This window comes from Oncorhynchus masou, chromosome 33 (genome assembly GCF_036934945.1).
Source record: "Oncorhynchus masou masou isolate Uvic2021 chromosome 33, UVic_Omas_1.1, whole genome shotgun sequence".
In the NCBI taxonomy this organism is placed as follows: Eukaryota; Metazoa; Chordata; class Actinopteri; order Salmoniformes; family Salmonidae; genus Oncorhynchus; species Oncorhynchus masou.
The window spans coordinates 23,007,242-23,028,258 of NC_088244.1; the positions used below are offsets into that span (position 1 = coordinate 23,007,242).

The 21,017-nt window shown below is 45.8% G+C and overlaps 1 protein-coding gene across 1 annotated transcript in view; it reads left to right on the forward strand.

Moving 5' to 3' along the window:
- The first annotated feature begins 3,315 nt into the window (after positions 1–3,315).
- Positions 3,316–21,017, forward strand: part of LOC135528053 (voltage-dependent L-type calcium channel subunit alpha-1D-like) — a 125,663-nt gene continuing 107,961 nt past the window's right edge. The window contains exons 1-3 of the mRNA XM_064956823.1: positions 3,316–3,503; positions 6,534–6,888; positions 8,139–8,244. Coding sequence (XP_064812895.1) covers positions 3,470–3,503; positions 6,534–6,888; positions 8,139–8,244 — 495 coding nt within the window. The 5' untranslated portion in view covers positions 3,316–3,469. The remainder of the gene's footprint in view (positions 3,504–6,533; positions 6,889–8,138; positions 8,245–21,017) is intronic.

The window sequence follows — 21,017 nt, forward strand, 5'->3', positions numbered from 1 at the left end:
CGTAAAGCAGGAAGCACCAGTGACTTGGTCAATAAAGTGGTCAGATGATGCAGATGCTAAGCTACAGGACTATTTTGCTAGCACAGACTGGAATATGTTCCAGGATTCTTCCGATGGCTTTGAGGAGAACACCACATCAGTCACTGGCTTCATCAATAAGTGCATTGAGGACGTTATACCCACAGTGACGTACGCACATACCCCAACAAGAAGGCATGGATTACAGGCAACTGAGCTAAAGGGTAGAGCTGTCGATTTAAAGGAGCGGGACTCTATTCTGGAATCTTATAAGAAATCCTGCTATGCCGAACCATCAAACGGGCAAAGCATCAATACAGGACTAAGATCAAATCGTACTTCACTGGCTCCGATGCTCGTCGGGCGTGGCAGGGCATGCAAACTATTACAGACTATAAAGAGAAGCACAGCCGAGAACTGCCCAGTGACACGAGCCTACCAGAGGAACTAAATTACTTCTATGCTCGCTTCTAGGCAAGTAACACTGAAACATGCATGAGAGCATCAGCTGTTCCGGACGACTGTGTGATCACGCTCTCTGCAGCCAATGTGAATAACTATCACAAGGCTAGGATGTGTAATCTGAGCATGCACTGACCAACCTGTCCCGGTCTGAGTCTGTAATACCAACATGTTTCAAGCAGACCACCATAGTCTCTGTACCCAAGAACACTAAGGTAACCTGCCTAAATGACTACAGCCCCATGGCACTCACGTCTGTAGCTTTGAAAGGCTGGTCATGGCTCACATCAACACCATTATCCCAGAAACCCTAGACCCACTCCAATTTTCATACCGCCCCAACAGATCCAAAGATGATGCAATCTCTATTGCACTCCACACTCCCCTTTCACACCTAGACAAAAGGAACACCTACATGTGAATACTAGTTATTGACTACAGCTCAGTGTTCAACACCATAATTCCCTCAAAGCTCATCACTAAGCTAAGGACCCTGGGACTAAACACCTCCCCCTGCAACTGGATCCTGGACTTCCTGACGGGCCGCCCCCAGGTGGTAAGGGTAGGTAACAACACATCCGCCACACTGATCCTCAATACGGGGGCCCCTCAGGGGTGCGTTCTCAGTCCCCTCCTGTACTCGCTGTTCACTCATGACTGCACCATCATTAAGTTTGCAGATGACACAACAGTGGTAGGCTGATCACCGACAACGGTGAGACAGCCTACAGGGAGGTCAGATTCCTGACCATGTGATGCAAGGACAACAACCTCTCCCTCAACGTGATCAAGACAAAGGAGATTATTGTGGAGGAGGACAGAGCACGCCCCAATTCTCATTGACGGGGTTGTAGTGGAGCAAGTTGAGAGCTTCAAGTTCCTTGGCATCCACATCACCAACAAACAAACTAACATGGTCCAACCACACCAAGACAGCCGTGAAGAGGGCATGATAAAACCTATTCCCCCTTCGGAGACTGAAAGGATTTGGCATGGGTCCTTAGATCCTCAAAAGGTTCTACAGCTGCACCATCGAGAGCATCCTGACGGGTTACATCACTGCCTGGTTTGGAAACTGCTCGGCCTCCGACAACAAGGCACTACAGAGGGTAGTGCGTACGGCCCAGTACATCACTGGGGCCAAGCTTCCTGCCATCCAGGACCTCTATACCAGGCGGTGTCAGAGGTAGGCCCTAAAAATTGTCAGACTCCAGCCACCCTAGTCATAGACTGTTCTCTCTGCTACCGCACGGCAAGTGGTACCTGAGCGCCAAGTCTAGGTCCAAGAGGCTTCTAAACAGCTTCTACCCCCAAAACATAAGACTCATGAACATCTAATCAAATGGCTACCCAGACTATTTGCACTTTTAGCAATTACATTTACTTTTGATACTTCTGTATATTTAAAACCACATACTTTTAGACTAGTAGTAGTATTTTACTGGGTGTCTTTCAATTTTACTTGAGTCATTTTCTCATAAGATATCTTTACTTTTACTCAAGTATAAAAATTAGGTAATTTTAACACCACTGGTTTTAATTAGAAATAATAATTGTCAGCATGGTAGCCTAGTGGCTAGTAACCGGAAGGTTGCAAGTTCAAATCCCCGAGCTGACAAGGTACAACTCTGTCGTTCTGCCCCTGAACAGGCAGTTAACCCACTGTTCCTAGGCTGTCATTGAAAATAAGAATTTGTTCTTAACTGACTTGCCTAGTTAAATAAAAAAACATCCATCCATACATACATACAAAATTAAGTTACAACCCCCTCCCCAATCCCACCCCACCGAGGACCTAAGGGACAGAATTAAATAAACATAATTCAAAATAATAAAATAAATAACCAAAATAACAAAACAAAGATACATTGATGGATAGTGAGTGTTGATGCATCATACTGCAATCATTTTTCACAAACAATGATTCAAAAACACCACCTATCCTGCTGTCAGGGTAAAATAATGACTACACTACAACCAAATTCATACATTTCTTTCAGATCTAGGAAAAGTGTTAGGGTGGAAGTGTTTATTTCGGACAGTGGCGGCAGGTAGCCTAGTGCTTACAGCGTTGGGCCAGTAACCAAAAGGTTGCTGGATCGAATTCCCCAGCTGACAAGGTAAAAATCTGTCACTGCCACTGTTCCAAATAAGAATTTGTTCTTAAAATTAAAAGTATACATGTTATTTTTCCTCAGGACCAAGTCCTATGAAGACTGTATTATTTACTAATCACCACATGGTGGCATTGCTGCAATATATTTCAACGACACCCATAATCCGTGTGGCGACACTTTTGTAATTTTGAGCTACATGTAACACTCAACCATGTGAAATCTAACGCCTCTTTTAGCATAGGGGAAGACCGTTTAAAAAACAAACTAAACACCTCAATGCGAGGTTGGGCAAAGGCCTAGGCTACTCTCAGTAAAATATAGAGGCCTACCTGATCTGTAAATAGGTATACCGTTATTTGTGATAAATGAGTGACATGGGCGACCAAAACCATAGGCCACAGGCTAGGCCAGCATATGAAATTGATATTGAAACTATTTCATTCGTTTGCTGAAGTAGTCTATAATGTCAGTTAGGCCAACAACATAATTTGCTTCAGTGAGGAACATAGGGATTATAATTGAGGGATTATAGCTGCTGTGAAACAGTTATCCGGCTGCAGGTAGATGTAGGCTAATCCAATAACCGGTAACCTTCCAACACATTCTAACAAAGGCCCTCGAAAGGCTAGCGTCCTGTCCGGGGGGTGTACCTGTTCATCAAACTGCCTCACGCTACATACATTGAAACGGGAGATAGGCTCTTGCTCCTATGAGCAATTCCGGCTCACACAAACCAAGGCTCGTGCAAGGCAATTTACGTACTACTTACTTTCTTACTGTCGTACTTTTAATACACATACATTTCCTGTTGATTCGTTGTAGAATGTGGACACTAAACGGCGTCGAGTGGCCTCAAAGAAGAGGGAGATGATATGGCGTTCACTGTCATGGTTCGAAGACACCGGGGTAAGTCATGGGAAAGGGAAACAATCTTTTCACGATAACGAAGTGACTTTTTAGTAGCAGGTTAGGAGAATTTACGGAGCAGGTTAGGATAATTAGCGTATCAGGTTAAGAGGTTAAGGTTAGGAAAGGGTTTAGGGTTAGCGAAAATGACTTCGTATCGAAGTGGCGTGAAAAGAGTGTGTTCCTCATGTGGATAATGTTTACGCAATGTATGTTGCCTAACGACCTCATGCTGACGTCCGGCACCGTTAGAAAACAGCCAACAATGCATGAGTAAAGTGTACGTATAACCTACGAGCTAGTTTATAGTCATATAGGGCTACTGGGTATGTGCATAAAGCTGATGTCCTCCCCGCGAGCGTGCGTTCCTATATTAACGTTATTTGAGAATGGAATAGATGTGACAGATTTATGTCGCCCCAGGCCTATTTGGAGGGGGACTATTATTTTAAGCGCCAGCTGTGTATAATAATACTTTTTAAAGTTTTTTTTAGACTGAAAAGTATTGAGTTTATATTATTTTTAAGTTTTACAATGCTATATATAGTTTCTTGAAAGACAACTCTTGAAAACCAAGTGATAGAACGAGAGTGACAGAATGGTGAAATGTAACCTGTTACATGTGAACTTTGAAAGGTGTGTATGCAGGTCTTCATGTCTGACATATCCATGCAGGGAATTGAATTATGTGAGAGGGAGAAATAATAATTACATTTTAGAGCGTCATAGAGTTGCATTAAGCTATAGCCTAAACACGAGCAAAATGTGATTCGTTTTTGGGTTATAGAAATACATTTGTATTAAGCTCATAACACATTTATTGTCAGTTAGTGACTCTTATTAATCCTAAATCATGCATGTTTCATAATCGTGCGTGTGGGTGTACACGTGTCTGTGTGTGTGGTGCGACGACCTGTGTGTGCGTCATTTACGTTACCACAGGCACATTTGCCTCTGTGATTGCCCTGGGAAGTTATTGAGCAACAAATTGATTAACCTTAAACCTACACATGTTTAATAACGTTATTACATCGTTGTCACAGTAATATTAGTGCCATAATTTATTAGTTAGATTTATTAGGGTTAATTGTATATGTTATTAGACTATGGATGGCCTATATTGGATTGTTCGTCTCGAGACAGTCGCCCTAGTTGGAAAGGAAAGTCAGGTCGGTCAATGGTGACTATGTCATTTTAATTCATTGGCATTGGCCCAACTCCGAATCCGATTTATTTACAGCACACATCCCTGGCAGAGTACAGTAGAAGGCTATTCTATAGTATAAATGCTGTCTTTAAACGGATTAGCATGGGATGCCAATCGTGCCCATGAGAGAGTGAACAGTGCCACTTTGCACACCTTGGACACAGTGTCCAAAATCACATATTCGCTTCGTTCTTGAGAGGATGGTCACAGCTGTTGCCATGTTGCTTCAGCAGGCTAAACAAAAAACTTGTACAATGAAATGGACTTGTATGGACCACTGATCCAGGAAAGAATGTATGCGTCTGTATTTTAGCCAGCTACGATCCATCATGTGAAACACCCGGATGTTGCATTTCAAGGATGTTTGTGGTAGGCTAAATCTCTGAGGTTCTGTGTACTTTATTAAATGTAGTAAAATAATTTTTATTTAACGTTTAGCCTATTATTCCACTTATATTGTGTTGGGTTTAGAAAGGAGTTTCAATGTGAATAAGAGAATGCATAAAGCAGAGCAACAGCCCGAAGGTAAATACATCCCTATGATGCTTTTGTCTAATTCGTATCTGGAGCGCTGCGCTGTTGGGAAGAAACTCGTGCGCTCTTCTATAGTCTTGTGTCGGTGTTATCGCATGTGTCTCGTGGGACCTGGAGTCCAATGCTTTCCATTTGTTTTGTGCTGAGAACGTCTCAAATCTTCTTGTTTTTTATTAGCAGTATACTTCACTGATGTCTCGGTAATATATTTGAAAAATCAGCTGTATCTTAAATTTAGTCGTAAGAAAAGGTAGGTTTATTTGTGGATTAATTTGATGGAAATTTGGACTATGAATTTTGGTCGAGTTGAGAGGAAGCGGTGGAATTCTGTAGATAGAAGTCATTAAGTTGTATTTGTAAGTACATTTGATATTTTGTTATTTTAATCTTTATCTTTACTCTGCATTGTTGGAAAGGGACCCGCATTTAAGAATTTTACTGTTAGTCTACAGCAGTTGTCTACAATTGAATTGTATTGAATTGTATTTAAAATAATCTAGACCGACTCAGTTTTGCATCAACAGTTTGGGCACATGCATCAGCGACAGATGTTGGATCAATGAATTTGTTGTTAGGATTATGTAAAACATTTCGCAGTATGTGACAACAGAAATAATTGTTTTTCCCCCACATTATTTTCATTTTTTTCTATCATTTTCTCTTGTATGTAGCATCCATATGGTGTACTGAGCACTGACCAGCCTTCCCTTGTACCCTTTGTGTTTTCCTTAGTTGTCAAGGGAATGCTCCCTGTTCAGCCCCCCCCCCCCATCAAACAATAACAACATCACTATCCTGTCCAAGGATTTCATTGCTTTGATTACAGCTTGTCATACTGATTAGCTCAGCTCAAAATTCATGTTTGCCGATATAAATAACATTTAGTGGTTTTCTGAGATTGACATGTTTTTTTAATGAAGAATTAGATACAACACTAACTAGGCGTACATACTAAATTAAGCACAATCGCTACACTTGTGGGCATTGTAATGTCTCCCTGTGATCTGCATGAAAATAAATGGCGTTAAATGGTTCATTTCGATATTCGACTTGTTTGTTAAAAGCATGGCTAGAGGAGGGTTCTGCAGGTTTGGAGCTCTGAAATTCACTGTATAGACAGATCGACTGGTGAGGTCACTGTCACTGAATCTCACACAGTTTGTATTGATGCCTCTCTCCCTTCCTTTCTTTCCCCTGGTTCTCTCACCTTCCCCTTACTCTCTGGCTGACACCTTTCTCTGCTCCCCCCCTCTCTCACACTCCCCCCCCCCTTATCATTCTCTCCTCAGGGGCACAATATGCCAGCAGCACCAGAGCCCCTCCCCCTGGTGATACGCCGGCCCTCTGGTCAGAAAACCCCTCCCAGCCCGAGTCCTGCCCCCAGACCGGCACTATCTCCTGGCAGGCCGAGGTCCATGCTGCTCGTAACTCCCAGGGCGACGTCTCCCAGAGCATGAGCGCCCGCAACTCTGTCCCTGGGGCCACGCCTGCACCGGTCGGCTCGTTGTCACAGAGGAAGAGGCAACAGTACGCCAAGAGCAAGAAGCAGGGCGGCTCCACCAACAGCAGGCCGCCCAGGGCCCTGTTCTGCCTCACCCTCAACAATCCCATCCGCAGAGCCTGCATCAGCCTTGTGGAGTGGAAGTATCCTTTCTGGGGTCTCAATTGAGATGTACAGGGACTCTCTGTGTCCACACATGGAAAACACCTGTTGATGTTGGTCTATTAGTTTACAGGCGAAAGCAGTTCATAATAGTAATTATGGCAAGTTTCATCTCCCAATAGTTAGCATCAGGCCCCCTTCCAAGCAACAAACAAAATCATTTATTTTGCAGTCTCCATAGTAAGTGTTTTCAGCTGAAGAAGAGAAAAGACTATCAGACCAGACCCCAACTGAAAACACTCTATCAGACCAGACCCCAGGTGAAAACACTCTATCAAACCAGACCCCAGGTGGAAACACTCTATCAGACCAGACCCCAGGTGAAAACACTCTATCAAACCAGACCCCAGGTGGAAACACTCTATCAGACCAGACCCCAGGTGAAAACACTCTATCAGACCAGACCCCAGGTGAAAACACTCTATCAGACCAGACCCCAACTGAAAACACTCTATCAGACCAGACCCCAGGTGAAAACACTCTATCAGACCAGACCCCAACTGAAAACACTCTATCAGACCAGACCCCAGGTGAAAACACTCTATCAAACCAGACCCCAGGTGGAAACACTCTATCAGACCAGACCCCAGATGAAAACACTCTATCAGACCAGACCCCAGATGAAAACACTCTATCAGACCAGACCCCAGGTGAAAACACTCTATCAGACCAGACTCCAGGTGGAAACACTCTATCAGACCAGACCCCAGATGAAAACACTCTATCAGACCAGACCCCAGGTGAAAACACTCTATCAGACCAGACCCCAGGTGAAAACACTCTATCAGACCAGACCCCGGGTGAAAACACTCTATCAGACCAGACTCCAGGTGAAAACACTCTATCAGACCAGACCCCAGGTGAAAACACTCTATCAGACCAGACCCCAGGTGAAAACACTCTATCAGACCAGACTCCAGGTGGAAACAGTCTAAAGAGTTCATTAAAGTTTAGTTCTGAATGCAGCCACCACAGAAAGTATCCAGTGTGTTTTCTAAAGATGATGCATTAAGATCCCATGATAAGGAGTCATTTCTCTACCATATATCAACATGGTGATGTTGCTGTATTTAAACATGTTTGCTTTGATCATAGTTGTTTTTACTTCATAAGATCCAAGATAATTTCTGGATATCCCCCCTGCCTTTACATGACTGCAATGTGCTCTATCTATTTATGCTCATGTATTGACTGTGTACTTTGAACATTGTTCCTTGACCGTGTGCCTCAGACCGTTTGATATCTTTATACTGCTCTCTATTTTTGCCAACTGTGTGGCCTTAGCTGTTTACATCCCCTTCCCTGAGGACGACTCCAACTCCACCAACCACGACCTGGTGAGTAGTCTATTCAACCTTACAGTATAGCTGGTCTTCAGGAAGTGAAAATGGTCTATTGTATTTCTGTGATTCTTTTCTTCTTGTATTGAATACTGAATTGACCATGGCATGGAAGGACCATGTTACACCTTCATCAGAGTACATCTGCTGAATCAGGGTACATTCAGGAATTCCACTGTTTTATGGCTGAAACGCGTTGGTTCTACTTTTTAATAATAAAGAAGCTTTTCATTTAATTCCATTGTCCTCCAAGAGTTTCTGAATCTCTTCTCTACTTTTGTACCCTGTATGGTTTCCTGAAACCATATGGTAATGTATCATGCTTCTTTTGTTGACGTAAACGGTATGCTACGCTAGTCTGTTCTGGAGGTCATCAGTCCTGTGTGTCACACCCAGTCTCTTCCACATACAGTAGTGAGGGCTTGGAGAGAAAGCCTGTTAGTTTGTTTTTGGTGCTGATATAATCATACACGCAGACTGTGTGTGCAGTGCAGCATAACAGCAACGAGAAATTTAAAATGATGAAATAGAATCATTTACAATGAGCAGTTATAATTAGAATTAAAATGATAGTTCTATGACCAGTTATATGTCAATCGACAGTCTTTAACAGTGATCAGAAAACAGATGATAATTAACTAGATGTTTCAGGTGCCTGTCAAATGTCTTATTCAATTCCATTTTGACACCCAGCTGTATACTTGTGTGATAGATTGACCATCTATGTCAGTTCTATTTCATCTCCCAGCATGCACTGTATATCCAATGGCTTGCCAGTCTCTAGAAGTAAACTACAAATCAATTTGATCGTCAGGCCTCTAACTGTTAGAATGTGAAAAGATGTCTTTCCTCTTTAGATGATTTATACTGGAAGACACATGCCCAGACACATGCCCATGATCCCTAAACAGATGGAGGAAACAGACTATTAACGCTCCCCAAGTCTCTAGTCAGCAGCATTTCATGTCCAACCTTTATTTGATGGTTTTCACTATTCTGAGTTCTCGTCAGAATAAACAATAGCAGGAAGGAAATCATATAATTTATTGATGTTGGAAATTTCTTGTGGTATAAGTCTGTTTTGAACACATTTTGAGAGAGAAATGTACAGCGTCACCGCCCCTTGTTTCTTGAGTATGACTTGTATAGAAGCAGTAGGTAGTATTGCGTCGACAGGGGAAGACGCTGATTCCGCCATCATGGTTATTATTGAAGTGAAAGCTAGAGTGAACTGAGTCACTGATTGGTTTTCCCTTAGGACAGTAGTTAGGTCAAATATGTCTAAAATTATACTATCAACATCTGAGGATTTCTACTGTGAAACCGTAGAGATTCAGGTGATTGGGACATGTTATCTTCCTGTCGTCGTTAAAGCAGATAGTTTATGGTATCTAAAGTCTTTCTGGGAAATGTGGTTTTAGATTTCTTTGAACCTGTTGTGTGAGTTGGCATGAGTTAGCTACTTTCCAGTGTCTTTGCACAACAGACAGACAGACAGACAGACAGACAGACAGACAGACAGACAGTTGCATCAAGACAGAGGAGCCTGCGTCATATGGTCTTTCCTTGTCTGCTCTCACAATAACATTACTGAACAGGGAGGGGTGTGTCTGTGTGATTAATATGCTAGCATGAATTAAACCTAAACCAACAGGTGTGTGTGTATGTGTCTCTGAAAGGTCCTAATCTGTCAAAACCTTGAATCCACTCTCTCTTAGGGGGTAATAGACATTCAAACACTGTAATGGATCAGTAGAAGTTCCGATCGGGAGCATGAATGAGTGTGTCTGGAGGAGGATTGAGTGTCCTGCTGTGTGACGGTCTCTTAGGGGCTTGAGACCTTCTCCCTCTCAGTGTGTATCATTGAGCATGACTACTCACGCCAGTGTGGCTCTTGATCTGTGGGAATATGTGCTTGGAATATCCTAGTGTGTGTGTGTGTGTGTGTGTGTGTGTGTGTGTGTGTGTGTGTGTGTGTGTGTGTGTGTGTGTGTGTGTGTGTGTGCATGCGCATGCATGCTCACACGTGTGTCTCTGTGATTGTGTATGTGGCCAGGTTTGGAGGATTAAGCTGTGCTGTGGATTAGTGGGTAGTAGATGAGGTTGTGCAGAGGGAGAGGGGAGGGGGAGAGAGAGGGAGGGGGGAGGGGAGGGAGAGGGCAGGGTGTAGGCCGGGAGATGGAGGGTGGGCAGGGTGTAGGCCGGGAGAGGGTGTGGGGGCAGGGTGTAGACCAGGAGAGGGTGTGGGGGCAGGGTGTAGACCAGGAGAGGGAGCGGGGGCAGGGTGTAGACCAGGAGAGGGTGTGGGGGCAGGGTGTAGACCAGGAGAGGGTGTGGGGGCAGGGTGTAGACCAAGAGAGGGAGCGGGGGCAGGGTGTAGACCAGGAGAGGGTGTGGGGGCAGGGTGTAGACCAGGAGAGGGTGTGGGGTTGGGTGTAGGCCAGGAAAGGGGGCAGGGTGTAGGCCAGGAGAGGGTGCAGGGTGTAGGCCAGGAGAGGGTGTGGGGGCAGGGTGTAGGCCAGGAGAGGGTGCAGGGTGTAGGCCAGGAGAGGGTGTGGGGGCAGGGTGTAGGCCAGGAGAGGGTGTGGGGGCAGGGTGTAGGCCAGGAGAGGGGGTAGGGTGTAGGCCAGGAGAGGGGGCAGGGTGTAGGCCAGGAGGGGGTGTGGGGGCAGGGTGTAGGCCAGGAGAGGGTGCAGGGTGTAGGCCAGGAGAGGGTGTGGGGGCAGGGTGTAGGCCAGGAGAGGGTGTGGGGGCAGGGTGTAGGCCAGGAGAGGGTGTGGGGGCAGGGTGTAGGCCAGGAAAGGGGGCAGGGTGTAGGCCAGGAGAGGGTGCAGGGTGTAGACCAGGAGAGGGTGTGGGGGCAGGGTGTAGGCCAGGAGAGGGTGTGGGGGCAGGGTGTAGACCAGGAGAGGGTGTGGGGGCAGGGTGTAGACCAGGAGAGGGTGCAGGGTGTAGGCTAGGAGAGGGTGTGGGGGCAGGGTGTAGACCAGGAGAGGGTGTGGGGGCAGGGTGTAGGCCAGGAGAGGGTGTGGGGTTGGGTGTAGGCCAGGAAAGGGGGCAGGGTGTAGACCAGGAGAGGGTGTGGGGGCAGGGTGTAGGCCAGGAGAGGGTGTGGGGTTAGGTGTAGGCCAGGAGAGGGTGCAGGGTGTAGGCCAGGAGAGGGTGCAGGGTGTAGGCCAGGAAAGGGTGTGGGGGCAGGGTGTAGGCCAGGAGAGGGGGCAGGGTGTAGGCCAGGAAAGGGGGCAGGGTGTAGGCCGGGAGAGGGTGTGGGGTGTAGGCCAGGAGAGGGGTGTAGGCCGCGCATGGGAGGTGGGTCTGTGGAATGAAGGAGGGTTTAACAGTGGATAATGTGACCGTCTCTGTTTGGGTCTGACCCCTGCTGTGGCTCTGGCTGTGGCTGAATGATGATTAGGATCATATTGAGCTTGGCTATGATTTGGTGGGTACTTATACTTATGACATCTCCTTTGACCACTAGCATACTGCATGGCCAATTCATATAATTCATAATCCAATGAGCGAGCCAGGACCCAACAGTTACAGCATAAACAAACAGTATATGTATGTGGATATGTATGTGGATATGTATGTATATTTTTTACTGCTCTAGGGATATAATTATTGTTTGGATAAACCTTATTTATTATTATGTATTGATTTTTATCAATAAAAAAAAATGCACACTTTTATGCGATGCGCACTGCAGAGAACACCGGAAGAAGAATTATCACAGAATTATCGCAGTGAATAATTGTAATGTTTGGTTATTTGTCAATTAATCCCGTAAGGGATGTTTTGGCAACTGGCGATTTGACACAAAAATAACATTTCATTAATTCATTTTTAAATAAACATTTAATTCAACAGTTCAATAACACTGGAAAGCCAATCCAAATAAAAACACCAAGGACTGATGTTTACTGGCCTTTGTGTTACTCTGTTTGGGGGTTTTATTCCTCAGAGATACTTTCATGTAGAGAACAATTGTTTATGGGTGGTTTATTTGATTATGTGTTGTCAAGGTCTCCGTTTAGATGGAATAGGATGGCTGAATCCGTCCAATCACCAAATATTTAGACCATATGTTAGTTGGGATCTGAGATAAAGCTTTTTTTAATGTTACTGTTACTCAATGAGTTGTAAGGGAGAGTGGCGCAGCAGTCTAAGGCACGGCTTCACTACAGTCCCTGGTTCGAATCCAGGCTGTATCACATCCGGCCGTGATTGGGAGTCCCATAGGGTGGCGCACAATTGGCCCAGTGTCGTCCGGGGTAGGCCGTAAATAAGAATTTGTTCTTATCTGAATTTGTTCTTACCCGAGGTAAATAAATCAAAAGTAAAGGGTTTGGGGCTGCATTCCCATTCTGAGCCTAAAAGACATTGTCTTGGAGAAAAGGCATAAAGCCATGTTAGTGTTTTAAAAGGTCTTCCTGTCTTAGTGGGTGAATTTGCCCTCACTGCATTTAGAACCAATTGTGTATATATGTGTGTGTGTTTCCATATAACGTGTGTGTTATCCATGACATATTCAACAAACAGCATTCTGTGCAGACAAAATGTATCGTGTGTGTGTGTGTGTGTGTCTTATTCCCGAAGAAAATGTCAGGTTGCGTCTTACTCTCTGTTAGGGATTAAAGGTTTTGCCAGAAAGGAGAGGAGATGAGACTCAGGCTAAACAGCATACTGGCCATGTGCGTGTGTGTGTGCGTGTGTGTGAGAGCGAGAGCGAGATAGAAAGATGGAGGCAGACTTTTGGTGAATGTGTTAAGAGGATTTCTTTATTCCGCTGTAAGACTCTCTGTCTCCCAGTCTTACTGTTTATTTATTTCTCTTGAAGTCTGATAGATTGACTACCTACTAAAAAGTTTAGTAATGGGTTGTAACATTATCTAATTTGAAAAATGGAAACGTTGGCTGAGATACAGTGGCCAGCTTGTGTACGAACAGTACTTCCCCAGGATGGTGAGTTCTATTATTTTGGTGGCGTTCCCACTTTCCACTGTTTGGGTTGTGTTACTCAAATCAAATCAAAGTTTATTTGTCAAACTCACAGGTTACAGGATAACATACTCAGTACAATGAAATGCTTACTTGTCAGCTCTCCTCTCATTAGAGCAACAGTTACAAAAGAAGTACAGTATAGTCGAGTGCATGGTTATAATGCTACTCTAAGAACACAGGTGTTCGTATGAAAGGTCTTATTCCCATTTGAGACCACGTACACGGAGTGTACAAAACATTAGGAACACCTGCTTTTTCCATGACAGACTGACCAGGTGAATCCAGGTGAACACTATGATCCCTTATTGATGTCACTTGTTAAATCCACTTCAATCAGTGTAGAAGAAGGGGAGGAGACAGGTTAAAGAAGGATTTTTAAGCCTTGAGATAATTGAAACATGGATTGTGTATATGTGCCATTCAGAGGGTGAATGGGCAAGACAAAAGATTGAAATGCCTTTGAACCGGGTATGGTAGTAGGTGCCAGGCGCACTGGTTTGAGTGTGTCAAGAACTGCAACGCTGCTGGGCTTTTCACACTCAACAGTTTCCCGTGTGTATCAAGAATGGTCCACCACCCAAAGGACATCCAGCCAACTTGACACAACTGAGGGAAGTATTGGAGTCAACATGGGCCAGCATCCCTGTGGAATGATTTCGACACCTTGTAGAGTCCATGTCCTAACGAAGTGAGGCTCTTCTGAGAGCAAAAAGGGGTGCAACTCATTATTGTTCACTATAATAGCACAGTACAGTTTAAACTGGGGCTTGGGAGGGTGGCAGTGCTGAGAGCAGATATCCATTGATCGTGTCATGCTCCCAGAGCTGTGTGGTGCGTGACAGGGAATGAGGCTGGGCGAGGCGCTGCACCCCAGGCAGCATTATTACAGCCTCATTTCAGCTTGCGCCTCATTACAAACAGGAAGTGCTGTGCTGTCCTCAGGGGGAGCCGGCCGCTTCGAGACCAACACACTGAGCCAGGATGCTGGGCTTTAAAATTAGACACACACACACGTAGTACACGTGCATCATGATGACACACACGTGTAGTACATGTGCACCATGCGAACACACACACATACGTAGTACACGTGCACCATGTGGACACACACACACATAGTACACGTGCACCATGTGGACACACACACGTAGTACATGTGCACCATGTGGACACACACACACGTAGTACACATGCACCATGATGACACACACACGTAGTACACGTGCACCATGTGGACACACTCACGTGCACCATGTGGACACACACAGACGTAGTACACGTGCACCATGATGACACACACACGTAGTACATGTGCACCATGTGGACACACACACATACGTAGTACACTTGCACCATGTGGTCACACACGTAGTACACGTGCACCATGATGACACACACACGTAGTACACGTGCACCATGATGACACACACACGTAGTACACGTGCACCATGATGACACACACACGTAGTACATGTGCACCATGTGGACACACACACATACGTAGTACACTTGCACCATGTGGTCACACACGTAGTACACGTGCACCATGATGGCACACACGTAGTACACGTGCACCATGATGGCACAAACACACACGTAGTACACGTGCACCATGATGACACACACACGTAGTACACGTGCACCATGATGACACAAACACACACGTAGTACACGTGCACCATGATGACACACACACACACACACACACACGTAGTACACGTGCACCATGATGACACACACACACATGTAGTACACGTGCACCATGATGACACACACACACGTAGTACACGTGCACCATGATGATACACACACACATGTAGTACACGTGCACCATGATGACACACACACACGTAGTACACGTGCACCATGTGGACACACACACGTAGTACACTTGCACCATGTGGACACACACACGTAGTACACTTGCACCATGTGGTCACACACGTAGTACACGTGCACCATGATGACACACACACGTAGTACACGTGCACCATGATGACACACACACGTAGTACACGTGCACCATGATGACACACACACGTAGTACATGTGCACCATGTGGACACACACACATACGTAGTACACTTGCACCATGTGGTCACACACGTAGTACACGTGCACCATGATGGCACACACGTAGTACACGTGCACCATGATGGCACAAACACACACGTAGTACACGTGCACCATGATGACACACACACGTAGTACACGTGCACCATGATGACACAAACACACACGTAGTACACGTGCACCATGATGACACACACACACACACACACGTAGTACACGTGCACCATGATGACACACACACACATGTAGTACACGTGCACCATGATGACACACACACACACGTAGTACACGTGCACCATGATGATACACACACACATGTAGTACACGTGCACCATGATGACACACACACACGTAGTACACGTGCACCATGTGGACACACACACGTAGTACACTTGCACCATGTGGACACACACACGTAGTACACTTGCACCATGTGGACACACACGTAGTACACGTGCACCATGATGACACACACGTAGTACGCATGCACCATGATGACACACACACGTAGTACACGTGCACCATGATGACACACACACGTAGTATACGTGCACCATGATGACACACACACATAGTACACGTGCACCATGATGATACACACACGTAGTACACATGCACCATGATGACACACACACGTAGTACACGTGCACCATGATGAAACACACACGTAGTACACATGCACCATGATGAAACACACACGTAGTACACGTGCACCATGATGACACACACACACACATAGTACACGTGCACCATGATGACACACACACACACGTAGTACACGTGCACCATGATGATACACACACACATGTAGTACACGTGCACCATGATGACACACACACGTAGTACACGTGCACCATGTGGACACACACACGTAGTACACTTGCACCATGTGGACACACACGTAGTACACGTGCACCATGATGACACACACGTAGTACACGTGCACCATGATGACACACACGTAGTACACGTGCACCATCATGACACACACACACACGTAGTACACGTGCACCATGATGACACACACACACACGTAGTACACGTGCACCATGATGATACACACACACATGTAGTACACGTGCACCATGATGACACACACACGTAGTACATGTGCACCATGATGACACACACACGTAGTACACATGCACCATGATGACACACACACGTAGTACACATGCACCATGATGACACACGCACATACACAAATCCTAAATCTTAAGCTTTGACACTATATTAATAGTTTAGGGAATGCTATTAATTCACCCTCACGCCAGAGGAAAACACTGTTCTCAGTCCCCTCACTAGATAACCTAAATGTTACCACAGCAGAGTGTGTGGGCAGGCGTCTTGCAGCCGACTGGTCAGGGCTCAGAGCCAGCAGTCAGCAGTCAGAGACATGAATGGCAACAACAAAATGAAAACAACACACTGTACAACACAACACAAAGACAACCTCTCTCTTTCCCGGGACTGTGGAGAACAGAAACAAATGTTTGCATGCAGAACTTGTCTACATTATCACTCATTTCAACTTAATGGTGTGAGAATGTTCTCCTTTTTCCAGTGTGGCTTTTGACGCTCTAAATAATGACAAGGTCAACACATATCCTTGTGTGTATCTGGATGAAATCTAGAGGAGAGAGGAGGACCAGCACTTACTGTTCCATTCCCTCCTGTTTTCTACAGTATTACCCTCACACTGTGATCACGTGTGTGTGTGTGTGTGTGTGTGTGTGTGTCAAATCAAATCAAATTTTATTTGTCACATACACATGGTTAGCAGATGTTAATGCGAGTGTAGCGAAATGCTTGTGCTTCCAGTTCCGACAATGCAGTAATAACCAACAAGTAATCTAACTAACAATTCCAAAACTAATATCTTATACACAGTGTAAGGGGATAAAGAATATGTACATAAAGATATGAATGAGTGATGGTACAGAGCAGCATAGGCAAGATACAGTAGATGGTATCGAGTACAGTATATAGATATGAGATGAGTATGTAAACAAAGTGGCATAGTTAAAGTGGCTAGTGATACATGTATTACATAAGGATGCAGTAGATGATAGAGTACAGTATATACGTATACATGTGAGATGAATAATGTAGGGTATGTAAACATTATATTAGGTAGCATTGTTTAAAGTGGCTAGTGATATATTTTACATCCTTTCCCATCAATTCCCATTATTGAAGTGGTTGGAGTTGAGTCAGTGTGTTGGCAGCAGCCACTCAATGTTAGTGGTTGCTGTTTAACAGTCTGATGGCCTTGAGATAGAAGCTGTTTCTCAGTCCCAGCTTTGATGCACCTGTACTGACCTCGCCTTCTGGATGATAGCGGGGTGAACAGGCAGTGGCTCGGGTGGTTGTTGTCCTTGATGATCTTTATGGCCTTCCTGTAACATCGGGTGGTGTAGGTGTCCTGGAGGGCAGGTAGTTTGCCCCCGGTGATACGTTGTGCAGACCTCACTACCCTCTGGAGAGCCTTACGGTTGTGGGCGGAGCAGTTGCCGTACCAGGCGGTGATACAGCCCGCCAGAATGCTCTCGATTGTGCATCTGTAGAAGTTTGTGAGTGTTTTTGGTGACAAGCCGAATTTCTTCAGCCTCCTGAGGTTGAAGAGGCGCTGCTGCGCCTTCTTCACGATGCTGTCTGTGTGAGTGGACCAATTTAGTTTGTCTGTGATGTGTATGCCGAGGAACTTAAAACTTACTACCCTCTCCACTACTGTTCCATCGATGTGGATAGGGGGGTGTTCCCTCTGCTGTTTCCTGAAGTCCACAATCATCTCCTTAGTTTTGTTGACGTTGAGTGTGAGGTTATTGTCCTGACACCACACTCCGAGGGCCCTCACCTCCTCCCTGTAGGCCGTCTCGTCGTTGTTGGTAATCAAGCCTACCACTGTTGTGTCGTCCGCAAACTTGATGATTGAGTTGGATGCGTGCGTTGCCGCGCAGTCGTGGGTGAACAGGGAGTACAGGAGAGGGCTCAGAACGCACCCTTGTGGGGCCCCAGTGTTGAGGATCAGCGGGGTGGAGATGTTGTTGCCTACCCTCACCACCTGGGGGCGGCCCGGCAGGAAGTCCAGTACCCAGTTGCACAGGGCGGGGTCGAGACCCAGGGTCTCGAGCTTGATGACGAGCTTGGATGGTACTATGGTGTTAAATGCCGAGCTGTAGTCGATGAACAGCATTCTCACATAGTTATTCCTCTTGTCCAGATGGGTTAGGGCAGTGTGCAGTGTGGTTGAGATTGCGTCGTCTGTGGACCTATTTGGGCGGTAAGCAAATTGGAGTGGGTCTAGGGTGTCAGGTAGGGTGGAGGTGATATGGTCCTTGACTAGTCTCTCAAAGCACTTCATGGTGACGGAAGTGAGTGCTACGGGGCGGTAGTCGTTTAGCTCAGTTACCTTAGCTTTCTTGGGAACAGGAACAATGGTACTGGTATAGGGATTGACTGGTATAGGGATTGATTGAATATGTCCGTAAACACACCAGCCAGCTGGTCTGCGCATGCTCTGAGGGCGCGGCTGGGGATGCCATCTGGGCCTGCAGCCTTGCGAGGGTTAACACGTTTAAATGTTTTACTCACCTCGGCTGCAGTGAAGGAGAGACCACATGTTTCCGTTGCAGGCCGTGTCAGTGGCACTGTATTGTCCTCAAAGCGGGCAAAAAAGTTATTCAGTCTGCCTGGGAGCAAGACATCCTGGTCCGTGACTGAGCTGGATTTCATCTTGTAGTCCGTGATTGACTGTAGACCCTTCCACATACCTCTTGTGTCTGAGCCGTTGAATTGAGATTCTACTTTGTCTCTATACTGACGCTTAGCTTGTTTCATAGCCTTACGGAGGGAATAGCTGCACTGATGGATATTCGGTCAAGTTACCAGTCACCTTGCTCTGATTAAAAGCAGTTTTCAGTTTCACGCGAATGCTGCCATCAATCCACGGTTTCTAGATAGGGAATGTTTTCATCGTTGCTATGGGAACGACATCTTCAACGCACGTTCTAATGAACTCGCACACCGAATCAGCGTATTCGTCAATGTTGTTGCCTGACGCAATACGAAACATGTCCCAGTCCACGTGATGAAAGCAGTCTTGGAGTGTGGAATCAGCTTGGTCGGACCAGCGTTGGACAGACCTCAGCGTGGGAGCTTCTTGTTTTAGTTTCTGTCTGTAGGCAGGGATCAGCAAAATGGAGTCGTGGTCAGCTTTTCCGAAAGGGGGGCGGGGCAGGGCCTTATATGCGTCGCGGAAGTTAGAATAACAGTGATCAAAGGTTTTGCCAGCCCTGGTGGCGCAATCGATATGCTGATACATTTTAGGGAGTCTTGTTTTCAGATTAGCCTTGTTAAAATCCCCAGCAACAATGAATGTAGCCTCAGGATGTATGGATTCCAGTTTGCAAAGAGTCAAATAAAGTTCGTTCAGAGCCATCGATGTGTCTGCTTGGGGGGAATATATATACGGCTGTGATTATAATCGAAGAGAATTCTCTTGGTAAATAATGCGGTCTACATTTGATTGTGAGGAATTCTAAATCAGGTGAACAGAAGGATTTGAGTTCCTGTATGTTTCTGTGATCACACCACGTCTCGTTAGCCATAAGGCATACGCCCCCGCCCCTCTTCTTACCAGAAAGGTGTTTGATTCTGTCGGCGCGATGTGTGGAGAAACCCGCTGGCTGCACCGCATCCGAGAGCGTCTCTCCAGTGAGCCATGTTTCCGTGAAGCAAAGAACGTTACAGTCTCTGATGTCCCTCTGGAATGCTACCCTTCCTCGGATTTCATCAACCTTGTTGTCAAGAGACTGGAAATTGGCGAGAAGAATGCTAGGAAGTGGGGCACGATGTGCCCGTCTCCGTAGTCTGACCAGAAGACCGCCTCGTTTTCCTCTTTTACGAAGTCGTTTTTTTGGGTCGCCGGCTGGGATCCATTCCGTTGTCCTGGTTGAAAGGCAGAACACAGGATCCGCTTCGCGAAAGTCATATTCTTGGTCGTACTGATGGTGAGTTGACGCTGATCTTTTATTCAGTAGTTCTTCTCGACTGTATGTAATGAAACCTAAGATGACCTGGGGTACTAATGTAAGAAATAACACGTAAAAAAACAAAAAACTGCATAGTTTCCTAGGAACGCAAAGCGAGGCGGCCATCTCTGTCGGCGCCGGAAGTTGTGTGTGTGTGTGTGTGTGTGTGTGTGTGTGTGTGTGTGTGTGTGTGTGTGTGTGTGTGTGTGAGTGAGTGAGTGAGTGAGTGAGTGAGTGAGTGAGTGAGTGAGTGAGAGAGTGAGAGAGAGAGAGAGAGAGAGAGAGAGAGAGAGAGAATTTTGTCCCGCAAAGTGGTTCTTGAGTCTGGGTGAGGTGTCAACAATTTTTAGTCACGGTGCTTTTAGGTCTTGTGAAATGTCAACAGCAGTTGGCTTCACGCGTGTTAGTCTCATGTAACTTGTTTTGTTTTGTGAAATGTCAACGGAGGATCTGTAGCAGTCACTGTATGTCCAGGCCCTAAAGTGGTTTGTGTTTTAGATGTTTTATTGTCACACGTGTGTGTGTGTGTATATTCTATCCTATTGTTGCCTAGGAGTAAATACAATATACTTGCCCTCATGGCTTTAGTTCCTCTGACAATAGTCATGTAGTGAACCAGGGATGTAGTGGCCCTGGTTCGGTCATTTTATCTCTCTGGTGGAT